The 20,527-nt window shown below is 37.8% G+C and overlaps 1 protein-coding gene across 4 annotated transcripts in view; it reads left to right on the top strand.

Annotated features, from left to right (window-relative positions):
• Positions 1 to 20,527, top strand: part of CLCN3 (chloride voltage-gated channel 3) — a 73,381-nt gene that overhangs the window by 25,823 nt on the left and 27,031 nt on the right. For 3 of the 4 annotated variants that reach the window (XM_080343537.1, XM_080343539.1, XM_080343538.1), the window contains exon 3: positions 19,030 to 19,187. In XM_080343537.1, coding sequence (XP_080199663.1) covers positions 19,030 to 19,187 — 158 coding nt within the window. Of the gene's footprint in view, positions 1 to 19,029; positions 19,188 to 20,527 lie in introns of those variants that run through there. The other variant, XM_080343540.1, reaches the window with a different exon arrangement.

Here is a 20,527-nt window from a genome sequence, read left to right on the forward strand (position 1 = left end):
ACCCTAAAACTGAATAAGGGAAATCTAACAGATAAAGCCTATTTCCTTAAATGCATTTACGTAAGGGGGGAAACCAAATGATCTTGGTAGCAGAACTTTGGCTAGTCCTAGAAAAGGGAGAAGTAAACTTTAGGAAAGCTGCTAAGTAAGCCAGGATTGCTTCCTGCTAAGAAAGCAAAATTGTTTTGTTGATGAGTTATAATTACGGTTTTAGCATATTGGGGTTGTGAGGAAAGGACACGTCTGCAAAGGTAAAAATGCAGTAGGACTTTTTCTTAGGAAAAGCCTACCCTGTAAAGAACAGAAAAATGATAGAAAGTAGTTAAGAGGTACCTACAGAATCAGAGAAAGCAACTTGTTTGCAGAACATAGTCTTTCTTTCAAAGTCCTTATTGCATTATTAATACAGTAGAATTAGATATTTTTAATGTCAGTATAAAGCTAACCAATTACAAAAAAAAAAAAAAGAACCTCACTTCTCTCAGCTGATAGCTATATGTAGTTTTTTGATGTAAAGGGTTTTCTTCCAGTGTTGTTTGGCTATAGATGAAGAAGTATGATGGACAAACCCAGAAAGAAGTGAAAAGACAATTGAAGAGAGTAGTCTTGCTTTAAGTGTTTTGGGCCAAGGTGTCAAAACAGTCTTTAGGGACCAAACACTTGGGTTTTTTCCACTTTATTTTGGTCATGTTGCATCATGATTTCATTATTTCCCCTTTTTTCTGTTTATTTTTTTTCTTTTCCTGTCCTAAAGTTTTACATGGCAGTAGGGAACCTTTATTCATATTTCACTGATTCGCAGTGAAGGTTCAGCTACCCTGGGGGGAAGTCAGTCTCAAAATTGATTACACAATGTGCTTATAGCTATATGACCTGTTCTACGGCATTCTGTTGGCTGGTTGAGTTTGATTTAAATTACCATCTTCCGTGTCTGGACATTGAATCAAAGCACCCTTGGAAGTTACACAATACTGTAGAAGCATAATTGAGGAACATGTGGTTGGCCATTGAAGACACAAGCTTATTAGTTTAGATCCTGGAATCAAGTGTTCTCTGCTGGGTGAAATGATTGCAAGCAAAATTAAGGAACTAATTTGTGGGAAACAAATTATATTGAAAAAAACCCAGTGATTTAGAAGCTGAGTTTTCTTCTGTATAATAAAACACAAATAGAGGAAATATTATTGTGTATCGCTGCTGAGCACATTCCTCTGGGCTTTTTGACTCCTGTTTTATATAAACCCCATCTGCCTTGAACTACTCAACAGCATGTTATAATTTTTTCTTCTGCTTTTACATTTGGTCTAAAATTTTTCATATTGTTGTCTATCTGCCTCAGTGAGGCTTTTGATGAGGTGGCAATGGAAACACCTTAATGGAGCCTTCTGCATTATCACAGCATTAGCTTGGTACAGAGCTGGGAGCCTTTTGCTACCACCACTGTGATCAAGCATGGAGTTCTATATAGTGCTAATGAATGAATGAAGTTTGGGACTCTTTAATTTAAGATTAATATAATATAATTTTACTGTGTATTAATTTGAAGCTATGAATAACTGAACTAATGGAAGTTGTTTTTTTTTTTCCTCTCTTTTTCTTTGTTTTAATCACATCTTTGAGTTATTTCATTCTGGACTGTGTCTGGGTACCAGAACTGAGAGAAGCATGTTTGAAAAAAAAAAAAAAAACAAACCAAAAAAGCTGTATGATTCTATGCAGAATAAACAAAAGTTATACTGAAGGGGCTGTAAGATCAGTAAACTGAAGCACATTAAGTATAATAAGTCAAGCTGGTAGAGGGATTAGACCTGGTTTTAATTAGGCCTCATAGATTGAGAGAAGAAGAAATTGGAAAAAAGACAGGGTATTAAAGCTGGAAAGGAAAGGAATGGAAGGAAGAGAAATGAGACACAGTAGGTTTTAAGACATTTTGTTTATTTTTTTGGGTAGCCTATTGTAAATGGATGCTTTCATGCCCAGCCTTCAATTTAGGATGTGTACGAGTTAAATGGTTGGAGATGGCAGCCGCTTTGAGGAGTGCTCTATTATGTAGCATTTTTCAAGAGAAAATTATATCCTGGCTCTGCTGAAGGAAAAGCTTTAGTTTTGAATAATAGGAAAGAAAATGACAGTGAAGAGTCACCAAAATGTTCTGCATCAGTCACACTAACTTTTGTCATTATCAGACATATTTTTGGCATCTCTTGTTACTTTAATGAAATCATTCAGCTTCCTCAGTCTTACATTTGGAGTTTTATAAAAGACATGATTTTTTAATTTTCATGATCTGATGCAATGAAATTACATATTCTGTCACCAAAATAAACCAAGTATTTGAGGGAATTGAGAGATTATGTTTGGTTTATATATATCAAGATATCTGGTTGTCTCCCTTTAACCTAGTTTACCTTTTAATATGAAATGTTGGAGTAGTGCTTTGGAATTAAGGTCCTCCATCCAACCTCCAGTAAGCAGGCTGTCATGGCTCTGTGACACTGCTCTTCTTTTCACTGGCCTTGTTTTGTCACCACGAAACACCTTTACTTGGGTGCATCTGATTTGTCTAACCTCTCACTTGTTTTTGTATTTTCAGATATTTTAATGTGTTTCTTCTCTCTCCCTAAAAGGGAAAAGGTGTGGAGGGAGGATTAAGATATCTTTCTTCATTCTCAGTATTCATTAAAGGTGTGTCATCCATATACATTGTGATATTTATAGAACAATGGACTTAGAACTCTTTTCTGCAAAGATAAATGCATCTAAGGAAGGGTTAACCACAGCGTGTGCCAGCTGAGAACAATGGGAGCACTCAGATGTGTGAAGTTACTTGGACATGGAGGATTTCTGGGATTGAGGCCTTAGTCTGTAATTACTGTGATGAAATCTTAAAAGGAAGCTGCTGTACTAACCTGCTGTTTACATATAAGCTGTTCTGTGTACTGAATTGGCCATTTTAAAGGGTTCTCAGTCATTGAAAAATAAGGCTATTGTAAAACTAAGTGTTCATAATATTGGGTACTCCCTAATGCCCCAAGTACTTAGTTAGCTGGAGACACTATTTCACTAACTACAGTGTTGGAATTTGTTGAACTTCACAACAAAAATAACTGACATTCTGTTCCGAATATAAAATTACCAGTCAGACACTATTTCAAACCAGGTAGAAAAAGAGTAATTTGGAAAGATGAAATTGTAGACTTTTAAATATTAAAAAAGACTGGCTTAACTTGGTCAGATTAGCATGCATAGAATCTTTCTCTTGCTTAAAAAACCCACACTTTTCATTGTATTATAGGAAAGGGAATACAGACAGTGGTAGTGGTTATGAACAATGAGAACACAAGCTGCTGGTAATTGAGAAGGGAAAATGACTCTTCTGCTTTTAAGAGTAGACAAAGAAAGGACTGTATTTGGCAGCCAGTCTACAAGTGACCTTGTTAGAGCTGCTGCAATTAAAATTAGGTAGACTTGAAATACTATGTAGCAAATCAGAAGTTGTATCTGATTTACACTGCAGACTTGGTGCCACTTGTTTTCTATCTTCATCTAAAGTTTATGAAAAATGCCCTCCAACTAGTTATACCCTTTATCTTTTCAAACTTGGACTGAATATTAGAAATGTGTAGAAATTTTTCCATGTGCCTTAGTACAGTGAACAAGTTTAGGCCAATAAATTAGCCATTTATTTGCTATGACTGATTTTTATTAGCCGTTCTGAGACATTTCAGGCCTTTGGTAACCACATCAAACTCTTAAACTAGCGATGATCTTCCAGACTCTGTTAAGTCCTTTATATCCTTTATTTCATATTCTATCAAATATGAAGTCTTCTATTATCAAAATAAAATAAATGCACTAACAGTTCATTCTGTAATAATTCTTTCTTCAGGTTACAAAGATTGTTGTTGTATTTCTTCCTGCTGTGAATGACTTTTTATTTAGAGCCTTACAATAAGATTACAGACTCTTTCCAGGCACTGTTGAGGTAAGGAGTTGAGAATGCTCAGGGATTTCTGTTTTACTTCTACTTAATGGAGCAGTAATGAGGATAATTTGAAGTTCAGAGGTGCTTCGGTTTATTTTTCAACAGTCAAAAATATCTGGTGAGAATGCATAATGGCTTTGAAAGTCGCACCACTTTTGGATATTAAAGATCGTAAAGATTCAGTTGCTCTTGTTGAAAAGGTGATTGTAGGAGGCCACTCTTCAGAAAGCATTTCATTGTATAGATGACAGCAGATGCAGGTGTCTGTTTTAACTCAGTAGAAGACACCAGTATTTTAAAACTGAGTACCTGTGGTTCAAGGCTTCGCTTAGTCTTAGAGATAAGATAGTCTTTAAGGTTTTAAAATATATTTTGCTGTATTATCTTTTTTTTTTTCCTTCATTCTCATTTGTTTTTTCCATGTAGAGAGAGAGCAGCATTTTTTCAACATTTGTATTGGAGCAATATTTTAAAGATATTGACAGGTCTGTAAAGTAAATTTAATATTTCCTTGTCCTGTGCTCAAAAAGATCATTTACAGTACATAGGTTGTAACACTGACATTGCCTTATAAAATAAATCACTTCCTTAAGAACATACTTGGAAAATTATCTAAGAAACCAATGCATTTGAAAACTAAAGTAGTTGTCTGTCTGTCACACTTTCAGAGGTAAAAAAGCATACATAATGAAATTAATTTTGTTCCTTATGTCCTGTGTAAATGAAACTGAAGCCGGGCCTTGGTGCTGCAAGCATGCATTGTTCTCAACTTTGCTAAGCATTAAAGGTCTTGCTAATTTCACTGGAACCCCTCAGTTACATCATGTGTTTGTGTGTATACATACACATGTACAAGATATATTACAGTGTTACACTGAGGCAGTATGTCTAACTAGCATATCCATTTTCAGCTCTTGAGAGCATTTTTTACTGTTATGTAGTTTCACAAAAATGAATCTCTGCAACTTAAGTGGTAGTGTAGTTAATATATGACACGTTTTACTGAAGCAGAATACTTAAAATGACTGAGAATAATATCTCATGGAACAATAATTTTATGTGCTGAAGAGAAAAAAAAATATACGTACTTCTTAAGTATTTCATTACAAGTGAACTAACTATGGAAATCTCATGTAAAAAAAAAATTCTTACCAATAATTGCAAGGTAAGACCAGTACAAGATCATACAGTAAGTGTAAATTAATATATGGATACAATATATAGTCATCTGTTTCAAAAGCAAGCAATTTTGTAGTCAGTTCAAGATTTCATCTCTTTAGATACCAGTTATTTGAAGTGCTTGGGCTTTGACAAAGCTGTAACAGTCACTGTTTGGTGATGTATCACATGAATGCCTTGCGTAGCATTCATGTGGGTTGTTGCTTATTTTGTGTCTGAGACCTTTAAGAGACTTGGAGCATTTTATCAATGTGTAGAGTAATGCGAAGTTAAGTATGGACATGTGTTTATTACATTTGCTCTCCTCCAAACTTTTAAATATGAATATGGATATTATGTGGTTATAATACCAGGGCAATTACCATCAAAAAAATGGAGATACCAGACCATTCTAATTAAAGATGTAATTAATTCTTGCTTTAATGTTTTAGAGTGCATATGTTCATATCTGACATTCACTTCTGTAGAACTCAGAGTTCTACAATGTGAATGGGGTGGTGGAGGTGAAAGCAGGGCAAGCTTACCCTGTGTAGCAGTGCTTGGCTTCTAGCATGTGTTGTGGTTTAACCTGGCAACTAAAAACCACACAGCCTCTCATTCACTCCCCCCAGCAGGATGGGGGAGAGAGTCAGAAAAGTAAAAGTGAGAAAACTTGTGGGTTGAGATCAAGGCAGTTCAACAGGTAAAGCAGAAGCTGCACATGCAAGCAAAGCAAAACAAGGGATTCGTTCACTACTTCCCATGGGCAGGCAGGTGTTCAGCCATCTCCAGGGCAGCTGGGCTCCGTCACATTTTAAGGTTACCTGTGAAGACAAATGCCGTCACTTCGGATGCCCCCCTCATTCTCTTCCCCCCAAATATACACTGAGCATGACATCATAGGGTGTAGAATCTCCCTTCAGGCAGATGGGGTCAGCTGTCCTGGCTGTGCCCCCTCCCAGCTCCTTGTGCATCTGGCAGGGCCTGAGAAGCTGAGAAGTCCTTGACTACCGTGCAACTACTTAGCAATAACTAAAACACCAGTGTATTATCAATGTTCTTTTCATACGAAATCCAAACCACAGCACTATAGCAGCTCCTAGGAAGAAAATTAACTCTGTTAAATAACAGGACAGCAGCTTCTCTTGTTCTTCCTCAGTCATAGTAATTTTGATGTTTGTGTAAATAAAATTACTGGGCACAGGCTTTCCCCCCACCAGGGGTAATAAATGAACTTTAATCCTTTACATCCTTTCCGAATAAAATGTGATGGTAGCTATTTAAAAAATATGTGCTGGTGTGACTCCAGATGGGCAAATAAAATTAGTTCGAATATCTTTCTCCAGTTTCATTTGCCGAAATGAATTTTTGCCTTTTAAACTGAGCCTGTAACCACACTGTTCCCTTGTTGAAAAATCTGGCAGTTTTGGCAGCTTCACATGTGCAAGTGAGGTTCTGTCGTCGTTTGTCTGTCTGTCCCCACGACGCTGGAGCTGCAGGACGGGACGGGGCGGTGCTGGCAGAGTGGGGCCCCAGCCCTGCGCGCCCGCTCGGGGACACCTCTGCCCTAAGTCGCAAACGGGCTCTTTTCCTCTTCTTCCTGTCAGCCGTTAAATACGTGGCTTCGTTTTCCTGCGCAGAGGAAACAGCCCGCAACAGCCTCCCGTGCGTGGCGGGAGGCGCAGGTAGCGGGGCCGCCCCGCGGGGCCGCGCCCGCCCAGCCCCCGGCAGCGGCTGCGGCCGCCCCGCGCTGACATCAGCGGCGGGCAGAGCCCGGCTCCTGCGCCAAGGCGGCAGCGGCAGCTGCGGTGTGCAGGCCGGATCCTGGTCAAACATGGCAGCATCCGCCGCGGCCGCCCTTGTGTGAGGAATGCCGCGGCCCTGCTGAGCCGGCACACGGGCCTCGGGTTCGCCGCATCCATGGATGCCTCTTCTGATCCGTATCTGCCCTACGATGGGGGGGGAGAAGACGGCATTCCGCTTAGGGAACTGCATAAGCGAGGTATGCCGGATTCACGTTTGAGTTACTTGTTTGCATATCTGGATGTGTGAGACTGCTGTTCAGCTTTGAAGCAGAGGGCTAAAGACTTGTTAATCATCGCATTGCTTTGTTTTGCCAGCCTCGTGCCCTTTGTAGGAGGGGAATTCAGTTCTGGCTGGTTCCTGTGCTGTCAGTGACTGTTTTCTCTGTGGGCAGATTAGTCCTGCTGCACATCTCATCGGCTTGGGACTCCATCTTCGATATGTGGCAGTCTTGGCTTTCTCTCTTTTTTAAATCAATATAATAATCGTGCGTGCAAAAAAACCCAACACAAACGCAAAAAAAATGTGTTTGTGACTGACCATGACCAAATTGGCAGGAGTGTATTAAATAGGCTATTTTCATGCCTTTCACTAACTCGGAAAGGAACGGTGTCTAGCTTTGAAGTTTCCTTACGTGCTTTTAGTCTTGACTCTTTGTTGACGTCTTTGATATGTGAAGGGAAAGCTATATAATTGCAATATGTCTATTAATACAGTATTGATGAGCTATTAAGAAACTGGAGCTTTGTGGTAGGTTCTTCACAATGTTGCTTGCAAGGAAGCAGATTTAAAAAGAAGTGTATCATCAATGTTGGGAGGAAAAATCCTATTTGGAGCTTGCCTTTTGTTTCTGCAAATTTAAAGCAGAATATGTTCTATAAAGATTTGAGGTTGTTTTGAGAGAAGTTGTAGTGGGATTAAGTTAAAGTTATGCATTCAAGTTCTGAGGATATCTTGTTTTTTCTTGGTTGGATTTGATGGTTGCACTTTGGTGTTTAAAAACAGTAAATGTGGTAAATGCTTACTTTGGTTTTGCTTAAATTGGCTAATCTAAAATTAGAAAGTTATCAATATTTATGGCTGATGGTGATGGCATTAGAGGGGAGGTAGGCTGAGAATAAATATATGATTTACATAAGATTTTTTTTTTTCCTCGTTAATTTGTTGTTTCACCTTTCCTTGTAAAGTCATTTCTCTAAATAAATAAACTAGGTCACACTTTTTAATGTTCTTCTAGCATTTTATCTGTGTTTTAGTAGTTTACATTAAAGGTTATTTGTTGTCTTTTTATGATTTTTAGAGTGTTTTTCAGTGTATGTTAAGAATATCAACAGGTTCTAATATGGCTTAGAGTGTTTTAAGACAAGCAAATTTTTCTCTGCCCAGATAATTATTATATAGCAGGTGCTGGATAGTTCTCTAAGTCAGATTTTAGAATCACTTCCTAGAAATCAAGGATGGTATTTTCGTAGAGTATTTGTGAGGTGTGAATTGGAGATCTTATCAATGTATATAAATACCTGAAGGGAAGGTGCAAAGGAGCCAGGCTCTCTTCAGTGGTGCCAGTGACAGCACCAGAGGAAATGGGCACAAACTGAAATGCAGGAGGCTCCTTCTGAACATCAGGGAACAGTTTTTTATTGTGAGGATGACTGAGCACTAGAACAGGTTGCCCAGAAAGGTTGTGAAATCACCTTCCTTGGAGATATGAGAAAGCTGTCTGGACACGGTCCTGGGAAACTGTTTGTAGGTGGCCCTGCTTGAGCAGGCAGGCTTGGACCAGATGACCTCTGGAGGTCCCTCCCAGCCTCCACCATTATATGCGTGTAGATTTGTAGATAGTTTTAAAGTTGAAAACTGTAAAACAGACCTATTATTACACTTTCAAACTCTCCAGATTATAGTTAGATATTGAAAAGTGATCAGCTGCATATTCCTGGAAATTACCAGATTTTAGTTGATTTTACAGTACAAAAAGTAGAGATATTCGCAGTGCAAAATGGTATCCGGCTTACTGGAGTATTGGTATTAAATATACAGTTTACAAATACTGTAATGGAAACAGTGGAGGATTTGTTGACTGGGTGTTCCCATTTGGTGACAGCACTAGGAGCCAGGAAAAGAATTCCTGGTTGTGATGTGTCCCATTAGGGTTTGTAAATCCTGTATTCTGATACTGTATTTCAAAACCAGTGTTACTGTTGTTTCTTTGATTTGCTGTAGTGAGGTTTTTTTTTTTTAAAAAAAAAAAAAAAAGACAACAAGCAAGAACAAAAAAAACCCAACAGTGTTATCATAATCTCTTGCAAATCTTAATTTGTTAAGTGCATATGACTCAGCCATACCAGTTTGTTCTTTAGATTTCATCAAAATTTGTGTGTTTTTTCTGCTGATGTACAATACCAAAGTAACCTGTTACTGTCATCTTGCTATCAAAATGAGACTTGAAATGCTAACAGTCAAAACCAGAAATTTAAAGTAAATTCTGGACATTTCTTTATTATCTCTGAGTCTAGAAAAGGATACTGCCAAGATTTTTTTCATCTCATGTAGATTTCAGAGCATTTTAATAACAAGCTAAGATAAAATGGATGAAGATATTTTAAGAAAACAAGCTTAATTTTTAGAGCCTGCAGGTTTTTTTCCCTTAATTCACACGCTGACAGCAGTTCTTCATGTCATGCAGATCTGCTTCGTAACATCAAAGCATTTGTTGCACTAATTGACTGCAGTGGCTCACCCAATGTGACTGTACCTCAGCAATGATGAAATCACTATAGGGGTCTTCGAGATTTAATTACCGGCCTTCACTAACATTCAATGAAATGAGATACAAAATATTGTAATACATTATTACTAAAAGCCTGACCTGTTGGTTTGCATTAAGATATTTTATTTTTTTTTTCAATGCAGATATGCTGTGAAACATCAAATGGAAAGATTTAAAAATATATATTTATTAGTTGTGTTTATTTTTTGGTGTTGATTACTCATAATTATCTCTTTGAAAAAAAAAAAAAGGATATTATTGAATACTTTTTATTAGGACTTCCTTATGTTGCTCTGTCCTGAGACTTCTCTTTCTGTGCTAGTAAATGCATAGTTCCAGACCTTATCTTCCAGTTCCTTATGCTCCCTCATACACTGAAATAAAATTGCAGGAATACAGTTCATTTCTATTCTTCTCTGGTAACTAAAAGAGTTAAAAGTAGTGCTTCTCTCCTCAGAAAGGGTTTTTAAGTCCTGGTTTAGGATTGCATATATGGTAGGAATTATTTATAGAATAAACCATATGCTGGAATATATGTCGTGTAAATAAATTGTTAGTGTTGTTCACTTCTTTGCCCCTAGATTTATTTTTGCATCATTTTTGCTAGCTGGACCCTTTTGAAAGTTTGAAATTATCAGTATATTGCTTGTCTTCTAGCCATTTACAGACATGCTCACACTCTTTGATTCCCTTCTTGCCTTTTTTTTCCTAAATAAGCACTCATTTTACCTTTCTTTAATAATTTGAAATCTGAGCAATGGCAGTACCTGTATAGTGGCTAGGCTACCGGTACCAAAACTTGAGCTTCAGCAAACGTGAGGGTTGCCAACTCCCTTTTATTTGTTACACATAATAACTACATCTTAGATTTTAGGGTTTGGAAGTCCTCAAGCAAAATTAATTAAATGCTGTTCTGATAATAATCCGCAGATAGTGACCAGGAGATGTGAAAATTACCTCTGTGAAGAGCATACCAAATTTACTGATGACTTCATTTTAGTAAATTCTTTTTTTTGAGAGAGACAAAAGAACTCACAGTTTCATTTGTTGTGCACCAATTACCACTGCATGTAGGTGCAACTCCTGCTGCTTAGGTTACATACACTATTAATAGCAACACTGGGGAAACCCTCCCCCTTCCCCAGCTTCCCTTGTTATCCTCAGCTATGGGGCAGAGGATGTTTAATCATGTCTTAGGAAGATTTTCAGTCAAATGCCTGCTGAGCCATTTCAGATCCTCTAGGTGGTAAAAGTTATACTTTTGTATTTTAGGCTACATTTCTGCTTATGGGCCTCTCATGTTTAAGAATTAGTAGATAAATCAAAAGCAATTAGAAACCGGAATTCTCAGTGTGACCTTTGAAGAAAATGGGTGTGAAAGTTGTGTACACATGCTCAGAGCTAGAGTTTGACCCTGAAATTTTATTGGTAGCAGATGAAGAGTAATAAAATTAGTTTTTAGACTAATTACAGGCTTATGACAGAAAATGTGCTCAAGGTGCTTATAGCTGTCTAACATTGAATGCTTTGAGAGAAAGTATCGCTTGGAGGAACTCAATGTGGTTACAGCACTGAACTTCTGCTGAACTTTGTTTTAAGGTTCCTAGTATAAAAATGGGATAAGGATTTTCAATTATGAGTTTAGCATATTTGACTTTGGTGATTAATAGAAAATACCATTAGATATAACTGCAGTTCTCTGAAGGTAGTTACAGGCTATTTGTCTGCATCTGCTGTAAATCTCATAAGGTTCTCTATTGGGTTTGTATGTCTCAATTTTTGTAAGTCATCTTGAGATGTACTGTTATCTGAGATATTAGAAAACTAATGAACAGACTGAGGCCCTCCTTGGGCCTGAACATGACCTGACTGGGATAATCCTATTAGCAGAATTATTATTTTTGTTGCGTGCTGTCTTTACCTTCCAGAACAACATATAAGTAGCTCTTATGTACATGCAGCAGCAGCATTTTAAAAATCTGTTTATCTAAATTTCTGTTGTTCTGACTGTTACTGCCTTGGCCATTGCTAGATGATAGATTATTTTAGATTATTTCCCTTTTGTAATATTTACTTTATCTAACTTCATATATCTTTACACCTTTTTTTTTTTTTTTCCTTATCTCCTTCCTGCACTGTTCATGTTATATTGAAGTTGCAGTTCAGAAAAGGCAACTGAAGAGACAGGATGAAAATTCATAATTAGACACAAAGGGGAACATACTACTTGATTACAAAGACTTTAAAATCACCAACAGTAGCATATGATAGTACTCTGACATGGCGTGCTGTGCTTCTGATTCTGAAATTTAGAAATTACTTCTAGCCAGGAAAAGACAATAGTGTTTAATGACTCTTCTTGAGTGGTTACAGACAAATTTAAATAAATTAACAATTGTTTTTTGTTTTTGTTAACAGAAGGCCTCATATTTTGAGATCTGAATATGGAGACAGAAGCTGAGGTGCTAACACATATCTGTGTATACAAATCTTCTTTGTTACAAGTGCAAATGATCCTTATGGTGTCCGTTGCATTCAGGGTGCTTCCCGCCTCCGTTCCCCTTGCCACCTAATACCCAAGGACACATGGGTGAAGCAAAGCCTTGGATTAGTATCTGGCCTCCGGAAAGCTACAGCTCCTGCTGATTTTAGCACTCAGCAGGTCTGAATGCTCATGTCATGGAGAGCTTATTCCAGCCTCCGGTGTAAACTGATTAGCTTCATTTTACTTACAGAGGTGTATTTATTTTTTCTGCTTCTTTCACACTGCTCCAAGTAGCACAGGTAAAATACTTTGCACTGCTGCCAGCCAGAAGGACAACTGCTGCGGGGAATACCATGTAGTTGTGCACTCTCTAGAAAATGGGATGTGTGAGCAGCAGCAAACTAGTGTATTCTTGCTGAAAAATTAGCAGTTACGTAGCTTGTAGAGAAATACCTTTGAGAAATTGGCTCCTATTATTGCTCTGCCATTGACTTCAATATTGGCATTGTTTATCTGTTGGTGTGTTCACAACTCTGAAATGTTTCTAAACATAGCCACCTTTGGGAATTTTGAAATGGATATTACTGTGAAACAGATCTTACTGTATGGTGTCTGGATATTAATATTTATGTAAAAGTTTTAAATTGTTTCCAAAAGAAAGACATAATTAAAATCTAACAAGACCCCAAGGGTGCACTTAGGTATTTCAAAGTAACTAGTCTGACAGCTTGTTGCTGTGAAAGGGGGTGAATTTGCTTATTGTGCCTAGTCCCTGCTCTCAGTTCTTGCTCTTGCACTGGTTCTGTTTCTTGTTTGACAGCACAGAAGCTTGATTCCAGTTCTGTATAAGAGCAGAATTTTTTGTTGTTGTTTGTTTTGTCTGTTTAGTTGGATTAGCATGTTAGATTGGTTTACTGTGCAATTGGATCCACGGGTGACAGAGCTGGTCCAAGGGTGAGAGTGGGAGCGTGTGACCAAGAATGGAAAGAAGTAAGGGGAGCAAGATCTCCTGTTTGGGTGGCAGCAGTCTCTCAGGTCAGCTCAGCCTTTTGTGTAATTATGTCCTGAGAGATGTCTCATTTCATAAAATGCGGTAAGCTGATATATGCTGGGTTTAAGACCAAGCCACATATTTTGTGTCATACATTCACTAGATGTTTATCATATGCTGTACAGCATATGGAAGGGGTCTTAAATTTTATCGTAAAATTATGGTCCATTGTTAACTCTGCTAGCTGCTCTCTTGAGCCTGTTCATGTCTCAGTTCTGTACCTTATGCTCTGCAGAAGCTGTAGCAGTGTGGATTTGTTCTTTTGGTCATACTGGGTAAGTGTTAAGATGATCACATGGTGGAGAACCACATAAAAAGCTGTCATGCACCATTTGATTACCCAGCATGCCACATTTGTCTTACATCTTGATGCTTCTCATTATTCTAATGAGGAAAGAAGGAACACTGTACACACAGAAAGAGTTGGGAAGGATTGTTGAACAGTTATGCAGGAATCAGGAGCATCAATTATGTTGCAAAACCTCCTCCTTGTGTGAAACTGTATTTAGGTAACTGTGAAGCACCTGCTACCTCATTTCTTTAACTCAAGATGGTCCAAATTTACTTTGACTGGGAGTTTTAAATGGTAGAGTGTGGAAACCGGAATCCTCTGCCTCCCCAGAAGACAGAACACCAAGAAGAAGTGAGTCCAGTGGCTCTTTGTTTCTTCATACCAGGGCCTGGGTAGCAGGACGCTGAAGATCTTTATGATGTACTGGGTTCTATCACTGGGGATTTGTTCTGTGAAGTGAAAAATACGGCAGCCTATCAACTCACATTTTGATTAGTTAGTGTTTAAAATGTTTCATCTTGATGATTTTTGAACAGTACCATAGTGAATAGTCAGTAGTGGTCTGCTCATGTTTTAAATGTATTAGTTAGTCCTTAGTGATGTGATCTTTTTAAATGAATTAGCTAAAAACTTAGCAGGTATTTTTCTCAAAACAAAACAAAACAAAAAAAACACCACAAACCAAACATGGCTTTCATCAGCTTTGTGTTGCTCGGGGTTGCTTTTTTATCTGAAAGAAATCTACTGAGTTGCAAAAGGGCAAGGGAATATGGGATCACTACTAGAGAAGGTGAGACAGTCTTTGAAAATGCTCTGCATGGCACCTGAAAAGTGGTGTGTGTAATCTACATAAATCAGCTTTTTGTCATGTTTATCATAGTTCCAACATCAATCAAGACTGATTGTATGAAGGCACTTATACAGAATATGATAGAAGAGATATTCCTTGCTTCGGGGGGACATAAGGCAAGGAGGAACCTGTAATGTATAAAACCACTTGTGTATGTATAGCAAAATATTAGTTCTGTAAATTCTTTGTTCCTGCTTTACATCAGAGGGGACTACATAAGCAAAGCAGGAGGTTGGATCGGTGTTGGGAGCTGACAGCCATTCAGTATAAGTTCATGTTCAGAGAGAGATGGAAGAGCAGTATGGTAAGGACTGATTTCTCTGTAAGGCAGTGTCTTCTCAAGCGATTTTGGATTGCATTTTTTTTATTGTCATTAAAACAAGCAAAAAACAACACACAAAACCAACCAACCACCACCACCAACAAAACAATGAACACCCCACTTCAGAGATGAGAGCTTTTTCATGGTCTTGGAATCTACTTCTCTTATTCCGGTTTTGTCCGTGTAGTTTTTTTGTTTGTTTTTGCTTTACCTCATTCTGGTCAGGTGTCCCAGTGTTCCACTGTTAACCTTAATGCTTATTACATTGTGGGTTTGTTGTTTTTTAATTTTCTTTCAACATGATGCAGTATTATTTATTAGTTTTTCGTTGGTTGGTGTTTTCTTTCTTTTTTTTTTTTGAAGCAGCTTCACTTGAAGCAGTTCTTCAGCAGTACCAGAGCTGATTGCTGAGAAGGGATTGTGCTGAAGGCTTGGAATTACATGCATCGAAAAGATAATAAGTCAGCTGCCTTCCTAGAAGGTAGTTCAGGCAAGACTTACAGTGACTGAATAATCTAAAAAAGTCAGTCTCCTGTCTCTGAAGAAGCATGTTACTTTTTATTGTCTAGTCTCTGCAGCAGCTCATTGGTTACATGTTGAAGATACTGGATTGTTACAGATGCTGTTGGAGAAGACCATGCTAATAAAGGGATGCCAGCTACCTTAGTTTTGCTAAGTATGAAAGGGTTGTTTTAAATTTGCTTTGTAAGGATTCCTGTGAGTTGCATTGAGCCTCTAGAGAGGATCAGTGTATTGCAATTTGCCTCCCCATAGTGACATGGGTTAATTTGGAATGACAGTAATAATAAAAGTTCTGCCTGCCACTTCTACCATCTGCTTCCCAGTCTAATAAAGCCTTAAGCAAACTCATATACAACAAAGAGAAGGCTTTATTTTCTTTACAGCTGCAGAATGGCTTAGGTGTGTACATACAGAAAATTGAAGTGTTCTCTTTCCATAGCTAGAGGCTGTGCCTATATACCTTGTGTGCTAAGTGCTGCTTGTGGTCTTTAAGACTAAGGCTGCTTATATTTTGATGAAAAGTCCTTGCATTGAGTTGTAGCCTGAGAAAGTATTGAAACTTAAGGACTGGGGAGCAGGGGGAAAAGGGAAGGGGAAATACTCTCTGAACATTGGGAATGTCCAGAAGGATACCTCTGCTAAATGCTACAATTTATCAGAGTAATGGTGCTTTCCTGCTTGGAGGTTAAAATGTTGTGATGAAAAATACATATTATGGTAAGGATTTTAACGAAGTCTATTGAGTTGAAAATACATTCAATAACACTTTGATTAACCTGGCAATAAACGATGAGAATTCACATGTGTTTATGTTGGTGAGAATCATTATCATCATAGCTGGAAAGAGCATCTTATGTGAAATGCTATAGAAAGAAGAGAAAAAAGGGGAGCGGAAGTTTGGAAAAGCGTTGAGTATTGGTAAAGGTATATTTCTCTAAATTCTTCTTTACAACAGTTATATCCTGTGTGGATCATAATACTAGCTGGGGATTGTCCTTTTCAACTGCTGTCAGACTTACGTATCTTACCTGCAGAGCATCAGATTTTGTACAGTTGTCCTCTTCGTGGTCCTCTGTAGGGCAGCCTTTCTACCACACACTGCTGCAGGGATCACTGTTGCCTGTTACTCCCTTGGAACAGTGATTCAGCTGTGTCAGGCGTTCATGACAGCTCTGTATTCAACCAGACCACTTCTTCAGCTTCACATCTTGTTCTGTGTCTCCTCCCCATCATACAAGGATCATTTATATGCCAGTATTTGGTGTGACAGCAAATGCTGGCAAAGAAGGAACATGTCAGTTTCAGTGGGGTTTTAATGTATCCAGGCAATGACCATTCTTTGTAGCCTGTTTCAAGTTTTGTTTGGAGTCTGGTGCAGCGCATATGGTGCTGTCCACGATGGTTTCCCTGGACAGAATTCCAATTCAGCACGTTGTGATATGCATAAAATCCTGTTACTCTTTGTGATACATTTATAGCTCTCAACTCTCCTTTGCCTTGTCTAGCATAGGATTGCATGCTCCTTGTAGCTTGATAGTGCTTCATATAAAGCAGGTCGTAAAACCAGCTCTCGTGGGGCAAAGGCAAACTTTCATCCTACTGTGATCACTCAGATTCAGGAAACTGCTTGTGACTTTGTAGGAGATTAATAATTAAACTGTGCCTGAATTTAGTTTATGTCCCCTTGCTTTGTGAAGGAGGTTAATTTCATGTAAAAATAAGATTTTTCATAAAGTATTCTGTTATTCTTTTAAGTTGAGAGCTAAACTAATCATTACAGTGTGAATTTTTTTACTACATCTTCCACAAGATTGGCCTGCCCTTTCAGCTAGCCAGATGTGTATCTTAGTCTTCTAGTTATGAGACTTGGAAATGGTAAGAGAATTGAATCTCCCTTGTCCTAAAACAAGGTTTTCACAATCACCTCTATTAGCAAATCTGATTTAATTTGTTGTTGTAAGCCTTTTATTAATTGAAGCAGCTTTGGAAAGAGTTTTACAGGGCTTAGCTATGGTGAATAGTTGGGGGAGAATTTAGTATGGCATAGACTGGGGAAAAAAACGGTGTTAAGAAAGTTGGCAGCTGGGCTGGCATGAGAGAATGGTATTGACATGTTGAGGAGTTGTCACCTGCATTTCAATTCTCTTACTTTAAGATTAAAAAAAAAAAAAAAGAGTAATCTTTTTAGAGAATTTCATAACTGTTAAGGTTTTCTATATGTAGTGTTTATGTGTAATAAATAATATTTTTTGTCTTTGCACTGTCTTAATAGGATTTTTATATTATTTTCTTACATGTTGTCTTCCACTACTAACAAAATGTCCGAATAAACACTGAGTTATCTAGCAGGCATAAACCAGACCTCTCAAGCAATGTATGGCCGAGGCACACCTTTGAGGCTGAGTATAATGCCAGGTGTCACACTGCTTCTGCTAGAGCTCAGACTCTAAAAATTTAAAGGGAAAGAACACATTTTACCTATGTATAGATCTAATTGTCAGTTATTGGTGAGAGATGGGGCTGCTGAACTCTTGCATTTATAGCATTTGGAAGGAGGTTACAGGTGGACCCTTAGAAGACTCTTTTTTTCTTTTTTTTTTTTTTTCCCCTGATAAGTTGGAAACTTCTACTGTCAACACCAAGAAGCTGAGCCTGCAGTTAAAAAAACATGAACAACCCCCCACCTAGCTAATCATGCCACTGTCAGTCTACTGAAATGGGTTCTAGTGCCTGTCTGAACCAACAGAAGTCTTGGCCAACTTGGTCCTGCATCTTAAGAATAAAAGTTACTGTGGAACATCATATTCTGTTGGCAAGTTATTTTGCTCTTAGTCCAACATTGATTGTCTATATTTACCTAATTACAGATGTTCCCTGTATAGCAATTACTGTTGCAGAAGCAGTTTGTGTTGGGTGGGCAAATGGTGGCTGCGCTATATTGAGGCAGGAACTCATAAAAGTCAAGATATTACAGAACGGATGATGTTTGAAAGCTTAAAACAAACAAACAAACAATAACTTTCTTGATCACTTGCGAAGAAGGAAAACTTCTCAGTATTCCTCTTGCTCTTCTGATGACTGGAATAAGTACTGTTGGGGATGTTGCTATGCAAGCTGTTTGTGAAGAGACTAGCTAGTAATGACAAGTTAGTGGAAATACTGTGTAAAGAAAATGTCTTCTAACTTTTCATGACTGAGGGCTGTTCTGTGAATTGCCTGGAATAAATAAATATTTTTTTAAAAATTTGCTTGACTTTCTTTTCCTTTTTAGTTGCTTTGATAATATGTTGATTTTTTTTTTTTTTGAGTGTAGTGTAGGCATGTAGGAGAGAGTGGTAATCAATAGTATGTATGTTTAAAAATAACTGGCAACTTATGGAAGTGCTGTGAACTTTAATCATCTGGTTTTGTTCTCTTCCAGTCAGATTTTCTTCTGATAGATCATAAACTGAAATAAACTTCAAGTTAAATGTGTGTTGAAGCTCCTCATATTTCCTACTTTGTTCTTTTGTAGTTTCTCTGGAGTCTGCACACAAAGTGCAACAGTTTGACTAGTACATTGATACTTAACCAGTGGAGATACAAAGTTACCAATGTGCAAATTTAACCTACAGATGAGCGACAGAAAAATGTTATATGCAACTTTGAGAGACCTAAATTATTTGAAACGTGTATATTATGGGAAATGTCTTAATTACTTGTTCAGAAATTTTGTATACCTTAGTGCTATGAACATTCAGATACTTTGTTTATTGCAGAATTAGTTCATTTCTGTCTTTCTTCTGCCACAGGAACTCATTATACAATGACAAATGGAGGAAGTGTCAACAGTTCAACACATTTACTGGATCTTCTGGATGAACCGATTCCTGGAGTAGGAACGTATGATGACTTCCATACCATTGACTGGGTTCGAGAGAAGTGCAAAGACAGAGAAAGGCATAGACGGGTACTTGAGATAAATAACAGTGCTTGAAAAATATTTTTGTTATATGTTGGCATTAAGGTCTGATGTAGTGACAAATGAAAATATGTGCATACTTCAAATGTGTAAGTAGCTACATCAGCTAGAACTACTTGAATGCTATTAAAAAAGCACCATTTAATTGGTACCTGCAATCCTGCAGCAGTATTATAACTTGGAAAGGAAGCAGTAATTTAATAGAGTGGGAATAGTTCCCCATCACCCAAATGACATTTTTACAGTGCTTCCTTTTTTTGCATACTTGTATATTTAAGGCTGTTTTCCAGTTTAGATATATTTGTAGTAGTACAGTAGTGCTTACCGTGGTAGTTGTACAGAAAATGAGCAGTAATGTGTATTGCTTTTTTGCTGACACAAGTGTGTCTGTGCTATTGCAATGTAGTGCTGCAGTCATTTGGATTATGGAAAGTGAACATTTTCATGTCTAAAACTTATTAGTGTATATATGCTTAACAGAAAAGTAGTCTCAATATGCGTGGTGAATGTCCTTTTCACTCTCCCATCACGCTTCAGAGGATCATCAAAGTTCGGGCCATTCATCTTTATCAGTGTGCTCTGCCATGAGTTCTTTAATGAAATGGATTTGAGTTGTATTAGTCAGTAACATGCTAGATGCTGTCGTTCATGTAATAAGACTTGTGTAATAGCATTTCAGGAGGAAATATGCTCTTTAGAGCCTTATTGCCAGACTTCTGGGATGCTTACGTTAGTTAACCTTAAAAACAGAACAGAATTTGAGATGTGGTTTCTCCTAAAACATCTATAACTGATCAAAATTACTAGTTAAAAATGAATTGTAATTGTATGGAGGCATCAGAGGAGAGGTTCTTCACGTCCAACACTGTAGCATTATTCTGCTCTCTTTGGAAACACCATTTGTAACTTTCTGGAAGCAAATGTAGGGTGTATATGCTGATTTACTTTGACATGGTTAAAAAGAAAGAATCTTACCCCAGTTTTCAAACCAGAATATCCACAGTTGTGCTATCTAGTGCTTTTTTGAGGGAAAGAGATCCTTGGGCAATGGACCTGAAAGCACGCACCTCGATTGATGTCGGGTCCCACCCAGAGGTATGAGTTGGGGTGGAGAGGTGACTCAGGTTCGTGGGTGCCCTCTGTTGTAAAACAGTACACACGATACTTAAGGTCTGTAAACAAAAGGCATGTATTTTGCAGCTTGGCCTAATTGGCAAATGATTTGGTGGCAGAAGGATTTATGTGGTTTAAGTTCAATTGGTAAACATAAAAAGTTTGCAGGACATGTGGGGCTGTAGATTTATATATGTATATGTTACTATGTTAGT

Source organism: Nesoenas mayeri (assembly GCF_963082525.1).
Source record: "Nesoenas mayeri genome assembly, chromosome: 4".
Taxonomy (NCBI): Eukaryota; Metazoa; Chordata; class Aves; order Columbiformes; family Columbidae; genus Nesoenas; species Nesoenas mayeri.